The sequence below is a fragment of the Ranitomeya imitator genome, chromosome 5 (genome assembly GCF_032444005.1).
Source record: "Ranitomeya imitator isolate aRanImi1 chromosome 5, aRanImi1.pri, whole genome shotgun sequence".
Taxonomy (NCBI): Eukaryota; Metazoa; Chordata; class Amphibia; order Anura; family Dendrobatidae; genus Ranitomeya; species Ranitomeya imitator.
In genome coordinates, this window is record NC_091286.1 from 420,170,384 (window position 1) to 420,188,519 (window position 18,136).

At 43.7% G+C, this 18,136-nt stretch overlaps 1 protein-coding gene across 1 annotated transcript in view; it reads left to right on the plus strand.

Moving 5' to 3' along the window:
- Positions 1-18,136, plus strand: part of PDCD1 (programmed cell death 1) — a 102,664-nt gene that overhangs the window by 37,383 nt on the left and 47,145 nt on the right. The window contains exon 3 of the mRNA XM_069727071.1: positions 13,881-14,048. Coding sequence (XP_069583172.1) covers positions 13,881-14,048 — 168 coding nt within the window. The remainder of the gene's footprint in view (positions 1-13,880; positions 14,049-18,136) is intronic.

The window sequence follows — 18,136 nt, forward strand, 5'->3', positions numbered from 1 at the left end:
ATTTTCATGACTATGAAAATTGTACATTCACACTGAAGGCATCAAAACTATGAATTAACACATGTGGAATTATAAACTTAACAAAAAAGTGTGAAACACCTGAAATTATGTCTTATATTCTAGGTTCTTCAAAGTAGCCACCTTTTGCTTTGGTAACTGCTTTGCACACTCTTGGCATTCTCTTGATGAACTTCAAGAGGTAGTCTCCAGGAATGGTCTTCCAACATTCTTGAAGGAGTTCCCAGAGATGCCTAGCACTTGTTGGCCCTTTTGCCTTCACTCTGCGGTCCAGCTCACCCCAAATCATCTCGATTATGTTCAGATCTGGCGTAGCACCCCATCACTCTCCTTCTTGGTCAAATAGCCCTTATACAGCCTGGAGGTGTGTTTGGGGTCATTGTCCTGTTGAAAAATAAATGATGGTCCAACTAAAGGCAAAGCGGATGGAATAACATGCCGCTGCAAGTTGCTGTGGTAACCATGCTGGTTCAGTATGCCTTCAATTTTGAATAAATCCCCAACAGTGTCACCAGCAAAGCACCCCCACACCATCACAGCTCCTCCTCCATGCTTCACGGTGGGAACCAGGCATGTAGAGTCCATCCATTTACATTTTCTGCGTCGCACAAAGACATGGTGGTTGGAAACAAAGATCTCAAATTTGGACTCATCAGACCAAAGCACAGATTTTCACAGGTCTAATATCCTTTCCTTGTGTTCTTTAGCCTGAGCAAGTCTCTTCTGCTTGTTGCCTGTCCTTAGCAGTGGTTTCCTAGCAGCTATTTTGCCATGAAGGCCTGCTGCACAAAGTCTCCTCTTAACCTCCTAACAGTTGTTGTAGAGATGTGTCTGCTGCTAGAACTCTGTGTGGCATTGACCTGGTCTCTAATCTGAGCTGCTGTTCACCTGCAATTTCTGAGGCTGGTGACTCGGATAAACTTATCCTCAGAAGCAGAGGTGACTCTTGGTCTTTCTTTCCTGGGGCGGTCCTCAGGTGAGTCAGTTTCTTTGTAGCGCTTGATGGTTTTTGTGTCATGATCCAGTTCTGAGATTATGTTCAGCTCTCTTGTCTCTGGACTGGTCATGTGGGAGTTAATCCTCTCTGCCTCACCCTGGAGCTGGCTGAACTATTTAAGTCCTCTGTAGCCATTGGGCCAGTGTCAGCTATAGTTCATGCTGCAAGGTTTGAGCTCCTGACCTGATCCCTGCTATTGTGTTCCTGTTTGCCTCTGACTGCCTACACCCGTTTATGACTTGTTCTGACCTTTGGCCTGTACCTCGACTCCGTCTCCGTCTCACGTTTTGGTTACCACGTTCCCGGTAGGTTCTGACGTCTTGCTTGTCCCCGACGATTCTCTGCTCGCCCCTTCTGTACCGCGCTGCTATCTCCGTGTATGACCTTGGCTTGTTTCATGTCCCTTTCATTACCTGTGACACCTGTGTTGCTGTTCAGTGTTGCTGTGCTGTGTGTGCAACCTCCTTTCCTTAGCCAGCACCCCCTGGTGGAGATTGCTCTATACTGCACTGCAGCAGCACATCACATTTTGCCTGTGCAATTGGGGACACTTTCAAAGTTTGCCCAATTTTTCGGACTGACTGACCTTCATTTCTTAAAGTAATGATGGCCACTCATTTTTCTTTACTTAGCTGCTTTTTTCTTGCCATAATACAAATTCTAACAGTCTATTCAGTAGGACTATCAGCTGTGTATCCACCAGACTTCTGCTCAACACAACTGATGGTCCCAACCCCATTTATAAGGCAAGAAATTCAACTTATTAAACCTGACAGGGCACACCTGGGAATTGAAAGCCATTCCCAGTGACTACCTCTTGAAGCTCATCAAGAGAATGCCAAGAGTGTGCAAAGCAGTCATCAAAGCAAAAGATGGCTACTTTGAAGAACCTAGAATATGAGACATAATTGCAGGTGTTTCACACTTTTTTGTTAAGTATATAATTCCACATGTGTTAATTCATAGTTTTGATGCCTTCAGAGTGAATGCACAATTTTCACAGTCATGAAAATAGAGAAAAATCTTGAAATGAGAAGGTGTGTCCAAACTTTTGGTCTGTACTGTATAATAATCAAATTACATTTTGAGTTGGTGAGTGACACTTTTTCTCCCTATTTGGACTTCTAAGACAGTGTTTGTACACAAACATAATCTTCCATGCTTTAGGGATCTCAGCATGATTCAGCTTAGCTCAGTTCTTCAACTCCACCAATTTCTGGTACTTTTCAGAAGCTCAATTCGAGGGTCTTAACCCATTACTTGCCAAATTAGAAATTTTCATTTTACGGATTTTTCAGAAAAGGGCGTCCCAATATTCAATTAAAAATGACAATGACTTGATTTCCTATTTTGAAAACATTCATTTTACAAACACAACACAAAAAATTGGACCTAATTATAAAAATGATAAAATCTTACTTGCTAGAAGCAAAAGATTAGGCGTCCCAAAAAAAAGGACATTGGTAGATAATGGGTTAATTTACACAGTCCAATTTCTGCTTGTTTAACTCTTTCTCCCTGAAGCCTATTTTCACATTCCGGACAAGGACAAGTTTTTCAATTCCGATCAGTGTCAATTTATTAGGTAATAACTCCAGAATGCTTAAACATATCCCAGCAATTCTGAGATTGTTTTTTCGTGACGTTATATTTCATACTAGTGGGAACTTTAGGTTGATATGATTGACAATTATTGGAGAAAAATATCTAAAACTTTACAAAAAATTTGAAAATATCACAATTTTCAAACTTTGAAATTGTTTGCCCTTAAACCAGATATACTACACAAAATAGATAATAAATACAATTTACCACATGTCTACTTTACATCAGCCTCATTTTTTAAACATAATTTTTTTTTTTGCGAAATTAGAAGGGTTAAAAGTTTTCAGCAATTTCTCATTTTTCCAACAAAATTTACAAAACCTATTTTTTTAGGGACCAAATCACATATGAAGTGACTTTGAAGAGTATATGTGACAGAAAATGACCAAAAGTGTCATCATTTTAAATAGTGCACTTCTCAAAGTGCTCAAAACCACAGAAGTTTATTAATCCTTTAAGTGTGTCACAGAAATTAAAACATTATGAAAGGGAAAAGAGAAAATAATTTTTTTTTCCCGCAAAAATGTTACTTTAGCACCAAGGGTAACAGGATAAAATGGACTACCCAGTTTGTTGTGCAATTTCTGCTGAGTACGCCGACACCCCATATCTGGTGGAAAACTACTGGGGCACACGGAAGCGCTCAGAAGGGAAGGAGCGCTATTGGGGCACAAAATTGGCTGGAATAGATAGCAGACGTCATGTTGTGTTTTCAGAGTCACTAATGTGCCTAAACGATGGAAACCCCCTGCAAGTGACCCAATTTTGGAAAATACACCCTTTAAGGAATTTATCTACAGATGTGGTGAACATCTTGAACTCACACATGCTTTACAGAATTTGATAACGTTGGGCCATGAAATCTAAAATTAGGATTTTTCCCCAAAAAATGTTGCTATAGCCCCAAATTTTTCATTTTCACAAAAGTAGCAGAAGAAAATGAACCCCAAACTTTATTGTGCAATTTATCCTTAGAATGCAAATAACCCAGGGGTGTGGCTTAGGCACCATCAAGAGAGGAAGCTTCTTCCAGGAGCTCCTGATCTCCAGCCTGGAAATCAACATCCATAGGCCACACTGCTGCTGTAAATCATCTTGTCTTACCATCTAAGCCTCCATGAGAGTGTGCTGCATCTTGTGGACCACAAAAAAATAGCTTTTGCAGAGTGTGAAGGGATCTCTGGAACCTGAGCCTCGAGGCCTGGTGAGTGTAACAGGCCAGTGCTTCCCCTGTGGAGGAGGGCCTGTAATTTGCTCTCTGCACCTCTCGCTTCCCAAACATCTAACAGCAGAAACACCAGCACTTTTATCATCTTCCAGAGGTTTCCTTAATCCTTCTCTGCCCACAGTCAGATCTATTAGGAGATTCCCCATGAGCAGAGCGGTGATTACAGCCTGCACACGCTTGCAATAGCCCTGTTCTCATAGTGGGGGGGCCAGGACAGATCCTCCTCTGCTGAGCAAACAGGACTCCAGTGTGAGAGATAAGGGAGGCTGACAATATCCCTTCTAGTCAACAGAAGCTGATCTTCTACCACTGTCACTCTCCTCCATAAGAGAAGATAAACTATTTCTTTGGAATCCCATCCCTTTTCCAGCAGCAGCACCCAGGAGAACAATAAGACATATATCAGAGACAGTGAGCTTCCTGTATGTTTTTTCCTCTGCTTCTACAACATCATCACTGAGTTGTACCCTCAAGTACACTGTCCTGGGCTTGTCCCACACCTAACCTTGTCATGCTGGACCTAAAATGAGGTGACGAGCTTTGGCACCACCAGACATAACGCGGCTCATACCGGCTTCCACTGACTCTCCTGACCGCTGAAGCGCTTACCGCTAGCACCACAGCACGACTGGGCATATGATGACCCGAGGCAGATCTCATAAGAAGGCCTCTCCTCCTCGCCTGCCAGACTTCTTTCCGCGGTCTCAAACCGCACATACCGCAGGGAAAATGGCGGCGGCTTCTCCCCCTAGATCATCACACTCCTCCCACGGCTCCCAGGATTCAGAAAGAGGTGAGACCTCAGCGGGAGCACAATATAGCAGCTCTGCACCTATGACCAGGGGGGATATGACAGAATTCCTCACATCTATACGCGCCTCAATAAAAGAGGATATGCAGGACATGTTGAAGGAGATAAGAGGAGACATTAACTCCTTAGGGGCCCGCACGGATCATTTGGAAAATAAAATGTCCGAATATGTCTTTGTAATTAACGCTCTGGTGGATGAAAACCAAGTTATAAAAGGCAAGTTAGCAGGGGCATTTGATAAATTGCACGACTTAGAGGACAGATCCAGGAGGAACAATATTCGTGTGAGAGGAATTCCTGAGAATGTTGCAGATCAAGATTTAGCTGCTTTCCTCCAGAATTTTATGCAGGCTGTCCTGCCCTCACTTTCCTCAAGAGATCTATTGGCAGACAGGGTACATAGAAAACCCAAGCCCAAGCATCTAGACCCATCTCTTCCTAGAGACATCCTTGCACGGATTCATTTGTACACTACTAAAGAGACATTCCTGCGGCAGATAAGGAGCCCCCCTAACCTACCCCTTGAATTCCGGGATCTCCAGGTCTGCCCGAATTTGTCAGCTGCTACCCTGGCCAAAAGGAGAGAATACGCCCATGTCTGTAAAGCATTGAGGGACATCAACATACGTTACCGATGGGGGTTTAATCCTGTGTGTTTGATTATCACTTATGAAGGACGCACGGTCGCATCTCGGCTTCAGGAAAATCGCCGCCGTGATCTCCATCTGCGCACGCGCGGCATCCCGCGGCCATTTTCCTGAAGCCCCGGGCAGCAGAGGACTCCATATGCGCACGCGCGGCCTCAGGAAGATGGCCGCCCCCACAGATCACCAGGGAAATAGCGCAGATTGCGCGTTTTTTCTTCTCCTGCCCAGTGGATTCAGAAGATGGGCATGTGCAAACCACTATGCCACCAACGGAAAGATATGCAAGATCTGGGGGAAGAAACAGCGATGTCGCCACGCCCATATGACCTGACCAGCCTGATTGACAGGCGAAAACGGCGACTTTGGTAATTTATTTCGGCAGCATAGGTGGGGAATCAGGGTACACAAAATACACTATAGTAACGCACAGCTCAGGCCCTATTTAACAGTATTTTTATCTTGTACTGAAAAAACGGGGTGACAGGTTCCCTTTAAATGACGCATTGCTGTTGAATGGGGAGGTGTTAGATAGAATCTCTTCGGAGTTGGAACACTACTTTCAGATAAATGATAATGGGAGGTTTCTGATGAGTCCTTATGATTGGCGCATAAAGTTGTGATTACAGGTCTGCTTCTCCAACAAGCTTCCTATCTGAAAAGGAAGAGGGAGAGTGGCAGAGAGGTATTACTTTCCCACCTGCAATATTTAGACAATATCAACAAGTCTGCTCCCACGCCTTCTATCTCCAAGGAGATCTATCAGATTAGGATTAAATTGAGAGAAAATCTCCTGGCCAGATATGCACATAACATGTAGAAATTCAAGACTAATCTATATGCCGCAGGTGATAGGGCAGGTGCCCTGAACTGGTATGCTGCCTTAGTTTTTTGTCTGAAACCACAGAAGAAAAAATCATCCAGAACAGCGTGCCGTAATTAAAATGTACATAAAATATAACTCAACAAAGTTCATGTATACATAATACAACAAAGTTTGACTTAGAATATCAAGGTCACTACTTAAACAAAACGGGGAAATATCCCACCATTAGCCTGACCTACAACCAAAGTGCATAGTGCGTAATACAGTCCCACCTTTTTAGCCCCATAAACTATCCTATCTCTGGTACAACTAGTGTCCTACTGAGGCCATAATCAGATGCGGGAATACTAATAGGGCACTTACATTGGTGGTGGTCTGCTACATGTGGTCTTCCCCAGGCGCCCCAACGCGCGTTTAGTCCTTTTGTCAGGAGGCGAACCTGAGCTGAAATGTCGCCATTTTGGGCAATTAAATAGCCACATTTTTTCACCCTGAACTGGTAGGCTGCCTTAGTTTTTTGTTTGTACATGGAGGTTTGTGGCTAATGGTCGCATAGTGGATGGGAGGCATATGTCACAGAGGTGGTTGCCCTCTATGATGTAACCCAGAGTATTTTCTCTAGTGCATGAAAGCAATATATATATATATATATATATATATATATGGACTCAAAAGGTATTGCCTAGAGGGCGGACAATGAAAATGGATACATAGTCCAATCACATGTGGTATACAGCAGTGCAACATGCACACAAAAGATTCAGCGAGTGTATCACTTAGAAAAATATTTAGAATTGAGAGTCCTCAATGTTTGATACCTTTTAATGGCTAACTGAAAAGATGGAAACAAATTTCAAGCTTTCGAGACTAATCCGGTCTCTTCATCAGGCATAGACTAATAGAAATTCTGAAGAATCACATATTTAGGCACAACACAGCACAGAAAAATGCCATATATAAGACAGGTGACGTGAAGCAGAATTACCATTATGTGAGTTATAAACAGTTATGTCCATAAATATTGGAACAGTTCATAGATAAGGAGTGTGAATGTTTTATTGTCCTCTGATTCGGGTCTGGTTCTATGTTATGATGCCCCCACATGGTCTGAGGAGCAAATTCCTTAATTGATGTAAAAAGACATTAATCCATGTGACACATTCATTCCAGCACTGAGAGTGTCAAAGGTCATCATCAGCTTATATACCCAGACTCTTCTGTCTCTCTGAGATGGATTAAATGCCTTCAAATTCTTCCTGGAAAACTCAGGGATTGATGCTGATTCTGTGGTGAAACTTATAAAATTCATCCTCACCCGCAATTACTTTGAATTTGACAGCAAGATATATCTACAGGAGACTGGCACAGCAATGGGAAGAAAAATGGCCTCACAGTATGCAAATCTTTTCATGGCCAAGCTTGAAAGCGACTTTTTATCCTCATGTCCCATCAGGTCTCTGGCCTGCTACCGCTACATTGATGATATTTTAATCATCTGGACAGAGTCTGAGCCACAGCTAAAGATGTTCCATGAACAGTTTAATCAATTTCATCCTACCATCAACTTAACACTCAACTACTCCTGCACTGAAATTAACTTTTGGACACTATCATTAAGCTGCAGAACAATGAAATAGAAACATCCCTGTATCAGAAGCCAATCAACCGTCCAACATACCTTAAATGGGACAGTTTCCATCCAAAACACATAAAAAAACTCTATTGTCTACAGCCAAGCCATCAGATACAATCGTATATGTTCCAACCCCATGGATAGAGATGAACACCTTGGTCGCCTCAGAAAGACCTTTTTGAATCAGGGCTACCATCCAAGAACAATTCAAAACCAAATTACAAAAACAACTAGAATATCCAGGAATCACCTGCTGCATTACAAAGCTAAAGAAGAAAATAATCGAGTGCCTCTAGTAGTCACCTACAATCCAAATCTGTAGGTGCTAAGGGGAGCTACAAAAAGATGCCTGCTTACAATCCATTTTTCCAGTCCCCCCACTACTGTGTTTTTGGCAGCTCCCAAATCTAAGAAGTATCATTGTCAGACGCTCCCTGTCCTCTCCAACAGCTGCAGGAACCTTTCCTTGCAACCAGATAAAATGTAAAACCTGTCCATTTATAAAGACCACAGAAAATATAAAGATCCCTAATTCACATCAGGACTGCAAGATACCAGGTACTTTCAGCTGCGTCACTTCTAATATGGTATACTTAATTATTTGTAAATGTCCAACTGGGCGTCTGTATGTAGGGGAGGCAGGGCAGAAACTGAGAACAAGGATGAACTCTCATCACCATACAATAAGAGAAAAAGAATGGATCTACCTGTGGCAATACATTTTTGTCTCCCTGATCATAGCATTATGGACATTAAATTGTATTTAAAGGTAACTTCAAATCTCAGAGAGACAGAAGAGTCTGAGAATATGAGCTGGTGATGACCTTTGACAATCTCAGTGCAGGAATGAATGTGTCGCATAGATTTATGTCTTTTTACATCAATTAAGGAATTTGCTCCTCAGACCGTGTGGGGAAATCATAACATAGAACCAGACCCCAATCACAGGTCAATAAAACAATTCACACTCCTTATCTATGAACTGTTCCAATATTTATGGACATCACTGTTTATAACTCACATAATGGTAATTCTGCTTCACGTCACCTGTCTTATCTATGGCATTTTTCTGTGCTGTGTTGTGCCTAAATATGTGATTCTTCAGAATTTCTCTTAGTCTAGCCTGATGAAGAGACCGGAGGAGTCTCGAAAGCTTGCAATTTGTTACCATCTTTTCAGTTAGCCATTAAAAGGTATCAACCACTGAGGACTCTCAATTCTAAATATTTTTCTATCCACTGGCTAACATGGTACCAAGATATACAGTACAAACCAAAAGTTTGGACACACCTTCTCATTTAAAGATTTTTCCGTATTTTCATGACTATGAAAATTGTACATTCACACTGAAGGCATCAAAACTATGAATTAACACATGTGGAATTATATACTTAACAAAAGAGTGTGAATCAACTGAAATTATGTCTTATATTCTAGGTTCTTCAAAGTAGCCATCTTTTGCTTTGATGACTGCTTTACACACTCTTGGCATTTTCTTGATGAGCTTCAAGAGGTAGTCACCGGGAATGGTTGTCACTTCACAGGTGTGCCCTGTCAGGTTTAATAAGTGGGATCTCTTGCCTTATAAATGGGGTTGGGACCATCAGGTGTGTTGTGCAGAAGTCTGGTGGATACACAGCTGATAGTCCTACTGAATAGCCTGTTAGAATTGGTAATATGGCAAGAAAAAAGCAGCTAAGTAAGGAAAAACAAGTGGCTATCATTACTTTAAGAAATTAAGGTCAGTCAGTCCGAAAAATTGGGCAAACTTTGAAAGTGTCCCCTGTTGTGAGTTCTGTTTTTGGGCTCCCTCTGGTGGTTACTGATGGTACTGGGTGACTTGTGTTCTCTGCGGTCTCTGGTGTCCACCTGTTCCATCAGGTTATGGGAGTTTCCTATTTAACCTGGCTTTTTTGTCATTTCCTCGCCGGCTATCAATGTAATCAGCGTGTCTTTTTACCCCTGCTCCCCGCGTCTTTTATCTTCAGGACAAGCTAAGTTTTGATTTTCCTGTTCCACGTTTTGCTTAATTTTTGTCTTAGTCCAGCTTGCAGATATGTGATTCCTTGCTGCTGGTTGCTCTTGTGGGCTGAAATTACTCCTCATGTTCCATGAGTTGGCACATGAGTTCAAGTAATTTCAGGATGGTTTTTTGAAGGGTTTTTTGCTGACCGCGCAGTTCACTTTTGTATCCTCTGCTATCTAGCTTTAGCGGGCCTCATTTTTGCTGATTCTATTTTCATAACTACGTATGTGCTTTCCTCTCATTTCACCGTTATTACATGTGGGGGGCTGCTATTTCTGTGGGGTGTTTCTGTGGAGGCAAGTGAGGTCTGTGTTTCTTCTAATAGGGGAAGTTAATCCTTCGGCTGGCGTGAGACGTCTAGGAATCATCGTAGGCACGTTCCCCGGCTACTGCTAGTTGTGTGTTTAGGTTCAGGATCGCAGTCAGCTCAGGTTCCATCACCCTAGAGCTTGTTTTGTTTTTGTGCTTGTCCTTTTGTGATCCCCTGCCATTGGGATCATGACAGTCCCCAAGTGCAGTGGCAAATACCATCAAGCGCTACAAAAAAACTGGCTCACATGAGGACCGTCCCAGGAAAGGAAGACCAAGAGTCACCTCTGCTTCTGAGGATAAGTTTATCCGAGTCACCAGCCTCAGAAATCGCAGGTTAACAGCAGCTCAGATTAGAGACCAGGTCAATGCCACACAGAGTTCTAGCAGCAGACACATCTCTACAACTGTTAAAAGGAGACTTTGTGCAGCAGGCCTTCATGGTAAAACAGCTGCTAGGAAACCACTGCTAAGGACAGGCAACAAGCAGAAGAGACTTGTTTGGGCTAAAGAACACAAGGAATGGACATTAGACCAGTGGAAATCTGTGCTGGTCTGATGAGTTCAAATTTGAGATCTTTGTTTCCAACCACCATGTCTTTGTGCGACGCAGAAAAGGTGAACGGATGGACTCTACATGCCTGGTTCCCACCGTGAAGCATGGAGGAGGAGGTATGATGGTGTGGGGGTGCTTTGCTGGTGACACTATTGGGTATTTATTCAAAATTGAAGGCATACTGAACCAGCATGGCTACCACAGCATCTTGCAGCAGCATGCTCTTCCATCCGGTTTGCGTTTAGTTGGACCATCATTTATTTTTGAACAGGACAATGACCCCAAACACACCTCCAGGCTGTGTAAGGGCTATTTGACCAAGAACGAGAGTGATGGGGTGCTATGCCAGATGACCTGGCCTCTATAGATGGTTGGGGTGAGCTGGACTGCAGAGTGAAGGCAAAAGGGCCAACAAGGGCTAAGCATCTCTGAGAACTCCTTCAAGATTGTTGGAAGACCATTCCCGGTGACTACCTCTTGAAGCTCATCAAGAGAATGCCAAGAGTGTGCAAAGCAGTCATCAATGCAAAAGGTGGCTACTTTGAAGAACCTAGAATAAGACATAATTTCAGTTGTTTCACACTTTTTTGCTAAGTATATAATTCCGCATGTGTTAATTCATAGTTTTGATGCCTTCAGTGTGAATGTACAATTTTCATAGTCATGAAAATATAGAAAATCTTTAAATGAGAAGATGTGTCCAAACTTTTGGTCTGTACTGAATCTTTCCTTCACTTAATAATCGATATAGAGATAGTAATAACGCAATGTTAAAAAACTTGAGGAAAAATTGTAATTAGAAAAATAATCAACTCACAAAACTAAAACTGTATTGGTCACAGATAGTCATACTACATGTGAGGACAATTGGAAAAAAGTCAACTTACAAATACTATGACCGACAACTCACACTCGATTTTGTTAAGTCGCTTACCCCACATGCAGGGCCTTGCTGTTGCTTAGGAGTTCATGGCTACCACCACTAACAACTAAGTAACTGTCACTATATGAGTGGTAGCAACTATAGATACCTAAGCTACTGCAATGCCCTGCACATAGGGTAAGTGACTTAGCAAATAAAAACTATACTACATGTCTAATTGGAGATATGTGCTAAATTATTATTATTATACCTACTACATATTGGGATAGCACCTTGGACATGAGAATACATATTAAACAACACAACCATAATAATTTAACTCCTAGTTTGAACTTGTGGCAGTTAGCAAACATTTAAACAGTCTACAATTGAACAAGACTTATTATGCCAAAATCTACATGTGCCATAGAAGCAGTTTTAACAATTTTGTGAGGGTTCCCACAATGCTTTACACTGGGAACATCAAATTTTGTGCAAGTCTTAAAGGGATTGTCTTGGAAAAGACACTAAAGGCACCTTTGGAGAAATGGGGTCAGTGGGTGCTCCCGTCTGCTTGCCCGGCTGCCTTTTAGCCAGACTTCATGGACCAGGGCTCATACCACTGAAGGTTCGCTCTATTTCCCGGTGGGCAATACACTACACAGACAACACAGGGTTAGGGTGAAACAGTGTGCCAATACTTTATTGAACCAGAACACCCAATAGCAAACAGAACAATCCCAGCAATTAACCCAAGATGGTGCACATTACAGGGCCTTACCCTTCCGCTGACTCGCTGGGATAATAGTAGATGTTATGTCTGAGCTCCCAGGGTTGCTATTCCACCTGTGATACGCACGCATAGAGGAGGTAATGACAAGCATAGGGAGTTAATCGAGAGCAGTCCTATGTTCATTCAGCCAGGTCCAATGTACCCTCAGCTGAGATTTTGAAGAGTGACTCCAACCAGAAGAAAAGATGTCTCTTTTATACCCAAGGCATGTGATCTATTTTTAGATTTACCCAGTGTATTTCAGTCCACCCTCGCAGCCTTTCCCTATCTACCTTGGAAGTTAACAAACTGGTACAGAATACATTACACAATTAGCATATCAGCACACAAAAAACAAAGTTAAACGTGCACTATGTAAAAGTCACTATTACAGACTTACACAGTATGTTAAATCGTATATCAGTTTACAAGTCTTTCTTCTTTACCCACCAGAAATAAACACTTAAATCCACAAGCCAATATACAGATACAAAGTCAATTCTTCTTGGTTTTCAAAAACATGGTTGTCTGGGAAATTAAGATACAATCTGGTTTTTATAACAACCATCATAAAATACCTTCAGCTTTGGTCTGACTGCTGTGGACCACCACTAGTATTAAAAAAGTGCAATGTCAATTTATTGTCTGTCGACTCTGCTCAGCTTTTTCCAGTGGCCACCTGGTGAGCCATTGACTAGAACGGACCAACCATATGGCCTTTGGATAAAGAGATATACCCTCAATGACTTAAGGTACCTTCACACTGAACAACTTAACAACGATATCGATAGTGATCCGTGACGTTGCAGTGTCCTGGATAGCGATATCGTTGTGTTTGACACGCAGCAGCGATCTGGATCCTGCTGTGACATCGTTGGTTGGAGCTAGAAGGCCAGCACTTTATTTCGTCGTTGGCTCACCCGCTGACATCGCTGAATCGGCGTGTGTGACGCCGATTCAGCGATGTCTTCACTGGTAACCAGGGTAAACATCGGGTTACTAAGCGCAGGGCCGCACTTAGTAACCCGATTTACCAGTGTAAATGTAAAAAAAACCAAACACTACATACTTACATTCTGGTGTATGTCGTGTCCCCCGGCGTTCTGCTTCCCTGCACTGGGTCAGCGCCGGCTGGCCGTAAAGCAGAGCACAGCGGTGACGTCACCGCTCTGCTTTACGGCCGGCGCTTACACAGTGCAGGGAAGCAGAACGCTGGGGGATGCGACAGACACCGGAATGTAAATATGTAGTGTTTGTTTTTTTTTACATTTACACTGGTAACCAGGGTAAACATCGGGTTACTAAGTGCGGCCCTGCGCTTAGTAACCCGATGTTTACCCTGGTTACCAGGGGACTTCGGCATCGTTGGTCGCTGGAGAGCTGTCTGTGTGACAGCTCTCCATTGACCACACAACGACGAAACAGCGACGCTGCAGCGATCGGCATCGTTGCCTATATCGCTGCAGCGTCGCTTAATGTGACGGTACCTTAAGACAATGCTTTCAATGGATTCTTATAATCAACTTATGACTAATTTTGAATTGATTTTTTTCCTGTAAAATTGTAATATAAATGTATATTTTCTTCCATTAGGTTTCCTAAGTGCAGTGACTGATAAAACTAGTCATAACAATTTAACCAAAGATAACCCAAATCCACTAAAAATGTCAATTTCCACTTCCGTTGTTTTGACTCTGATTGCTCTGATTCTCCTGCTTCTAGCAATTGGCTCTACTATTATTTTTATTTGGTACAAGAAACGTAAGTATTACAATATTTTAAAGCTATTTAATAAAATATCACATCAGTGTTGTTGGCTTGTAAAGTGATTGCTGTTTTTAGGCTTCTACTCGTGGTGACTCCAGACATCCAAAATGTTCTTGTTTAAAGTGTTAGCCACTTCATCATTATATTAACAAATGTGTTGAGGACATAACTTTGTGGAGCTTATTAATTGTCGCAGACACTTGTGTAATCTGTGGGGAAACCTGTATTAACCCCGCTGCTGTCTATTAAATGGTGGAGGAGCAAGTGATCATACTTGTCCATCAGCCTCCTCCACCTGTGCAGGCATTTCAGGACCTTATATATCCACTAGCTATTGAACCCGTTCTACGCCCGGGTGGCGAGCATTTATATTGGTATATGGTCTCCATCCTGTCATGTGCTGCTCGCGCCCCCATCCTGTCATGTGCTGCTCCATCCTGCGTCCCCATCCTGTCATGTGCTGCTCCATCCTGCGTCTCCATCCTGTCATGTGCTGCTCCATCCTGCGCCCCCATCCTGTCATGTGCTGCACCCATCCTGCGCCTCCATTCTGACATGTGCTGCACCAGTCCTGCGCCTCCATTCTGACATGTGCTGCACCCATCCTGCGCCTCCATTCTGACATGTGCTATACCCATCCTGCGCCTCCATTCTGACATGTGCTGCACCCATCCTGCGCCCCCATCCTGTCATGTGCTGCTCTCATCCTGCACCCCCGTTCTGTCATGTGCTGCTCCCATCCTGCGCCCCCGTTCTGTCATGTGCTGCTTCCATCCTGCACCCCCATTCTGTCATGTGCTGCTGCCATCCTGCACCCCCGTTCTGTCATGTGCTGCCCTATTCTGTCATGTGCTGCTCCCATCCTGCGCCCCTGTTCTGTCATGTGCTGCTCCCATCCTGCGCCACCATTCTTTAATTTGCTGCTCCCATCCATATGCCCCATACGCTGCTCCATAAAGGTTGATGGCCCCCATAAGATGCTCCATAGTATATGCCCCGTACACTGCTCCATAAAGGTTTATGGCCCCCATAAGATGCTCCATAGTATATGCCCTCATACACTGCTCCATTATGGTTGATGGCCCCATAAGATTCTCCATAGTGTATGCCCCGTACGCTGTTCCATAAAGGTTTATGGCCCCCATAAGATGCTCCATGGTATAGGCCCCCGTACACTGCTCCATTATGGTTTATGGCCCCCATAAGATGCTCCATGGTATATGCCCCCGTACACTGCTCCATAAAGGTTTATGGCCCCCATAAGATGCTCCATTGTATATGCCCCGTATGCTGCTGCAATATATAAAAAAAAAAATCCATACTCACCTATCGTCGCTGGGCGCCGAGTGCTGGGGGGCCTGAGCAGGCGGGGACACTGGTGCACTGTGGGGGTCAGGTGCCGGTATCGCCGCTAGCTCAGGCCCCCGACACTTGCTATATTCACCTGGCCCCGTTCCACTGCTGCGCGCTGCAATCTTCCGGCTCCTCTGGCTGTGACTGGTCAGTCAGAGGGCGGCGCGCATTAAGCGCGTCATCGTGCCCTCTGAACTGAATGTCACAGGCAGAGGACCGGGACACGGAGACGGAGCCGCACGCAGCGCTGGAATGGGGGACAGGTGAATATAATACTTACCCTCCTGGCGGTCCCTGCTATCCGTTGGAGATCGCGGTGTGCGTTCAGTGTTTACGCATACCACGATCTCCTGGGAGCGTCACTCTGTGGGGTCTGGCGCTTGCGCTTGCGCAGTCTATAAAGGCTTCGGACAGAGTGACGCTCCCAGCGTTATATTATAGATGGTTACGGCCACTGATATAGTGACAGTTAGTTAGCTAGTTGCTAATGGTCATGACCATGGATGCCTAAGGTCATACAATGCCTGCACATGAGGAAAGAGACATAGCGAATCAGAAAAAGGTTACTACATTTCTATTTGCTAATATTATTATTATTACACTTACTACATAATGGGATAGGATATTGGAGATGGGAATACCCTTTTATATCTGATGTCTGTGTACATAGTATACTATATACAATATACAGGAAAATATGTGACCAATGTATGCCATCTGATGGCTGTACTCACTGTATATCATATTATCCTGTATGATGCATGTGGTATATTGTTTACACCGATTAGGTGTCATGTACAGGATAATATATAACTGGTATATTTTATACTGTGACCACAGACATCAGATATTATACCAACACATGTTATCCTTTATATGACATCTGATGTCTGTGTCACAGTATATAATATATCATATCTGTATACTGTATGTGTGACGTTCTCATATGGTATATGGCTGAAGATTGTACTCCTGACAGGGTATGCTGTATTTTACGGTAGCCAAGCTTTCTGTCAGGAGAAGAGTCTTTCCTTCTCAAATTACACACGCACAGTAAATTCAACAATGCAATGTTTGCACAGTAACTGCCTCTAGGCAGACGATGATAATGGTGGTAGTAGTTTGTGCATTTGAGCCCAGTCATTAAGCAGCCGTAAGAATTTAAAACAGAAGTATTTTTACTGAAGGTAATGGGGCAAATTATTATTTACCCTCTCTATTCCATGTCTACAATCCCCACCCCACAATCTTGCACACCCTCGCAGAAATCTTAAACACCTTGATCTACACTCATTCTCTGAATCCCTCCTCCCTTTCACAGACGTAAGTTTCCTACACAATGCAGATGATGCTGCCGCTCTATATAACACCACAATAGCTGTAGCTTTGGAATCTCTTGCCCCTCTCACACATACCAAAGCTCGCAAAATCAACAGACAGCCCAGGCACACCAGCCTGACCAAAGAACTGAGGCAAGCTTCCAGGGCTGCTGAGCGGAGATGGAAAAGATCCCATTCCAACGAGCACTTCATCGCACTCAAACAGTCCCTCACTACTTTCAAGAAAACACTCGCCACAGCGAAACAAACCTACTTCTCATCTCTACTATCCTCCCTGTCTCACAACCCTAAACAGTTATTCAACACCTTCAATTCTCTCCTCCGTCCCTCAGCACCTCCTCCCTCCCCACTTATCTCAGCTGAAGACTTTGCCTCATTTTTTAAGCATAAGATTGATAACATCAGAGACAGTTTGAGTCGACAACCCCCAGAGCCCTTCCTCCCAACTGCCCAGCCCTCCTGTTGTGACCTGGTAGTCAGGACAATAATGGACCTGGTGGTTAAGAGCACACGGAATGACCTGATAGTTACTGATAATAAAGGACGAGCTCTGGGACGTGGGAACTCTGCTGACCGCAATCCCTAATCCTATCAAACACACTAGAAATAGCCGTGGATTGCGCCTAACGCTCCCTATGCAACTCGGCACAGCCTAAGGAACTAGCTAGCCCTGAAGATAGAAAAATAAAGCCTACCTTGCCTCAGAGAAATTCCCCAAAGGAAAAGGCAGCCCCCCACATATAATGACTGTGAGTAAAGATGAAAATACAAACACAGAGATGAAATAGATTTAGCAAAGTGAGGCCCGACTTACTGAACAGACCGAGGATAGGAAAGGTTACTTTGCGGTCAGCACAAAAACCTACAAAAAGACCACGCAGAGGGCGCAAAAAGACCCTCCGCACCGACTCACGGTGCGGAGGCGCTCCCTCTGCGTCCCAGAGCTTCCAGCAAGCAAGACAACAATAAAAATAGCAAGCTGGACAGAAAAATAGCAAACCAAAGAAATACAAGCTGGAACTTAGCTTCTGCTGGGAAGACAGGTCACAAGAACGATCCAGGAGTGAACTAGACCAATACTGGAACATTGACAGGTGGCATGGAGCAAAGATCTAAGTGGAGTTAAATAGAGCAGCAGCTAACGAATTAACATCGTCACCTGTGGAAGGAAACTCAGAAACACCCACCAGAGGAAGTCCATGGACAGAACCAGCCGAAGTACCATTCATGACCACAGGAGGGAGCCCGACAACAGAATTCACAACACCATCCACCTCGAAAAACCAACTTCTCCACCATTACAGAAGATCGACTCTCCACTCTACTCTCAAGATCGCATCTCACCACATGTGCACTTGACCCCATCCCATCCCACTTCATCCCAAAACT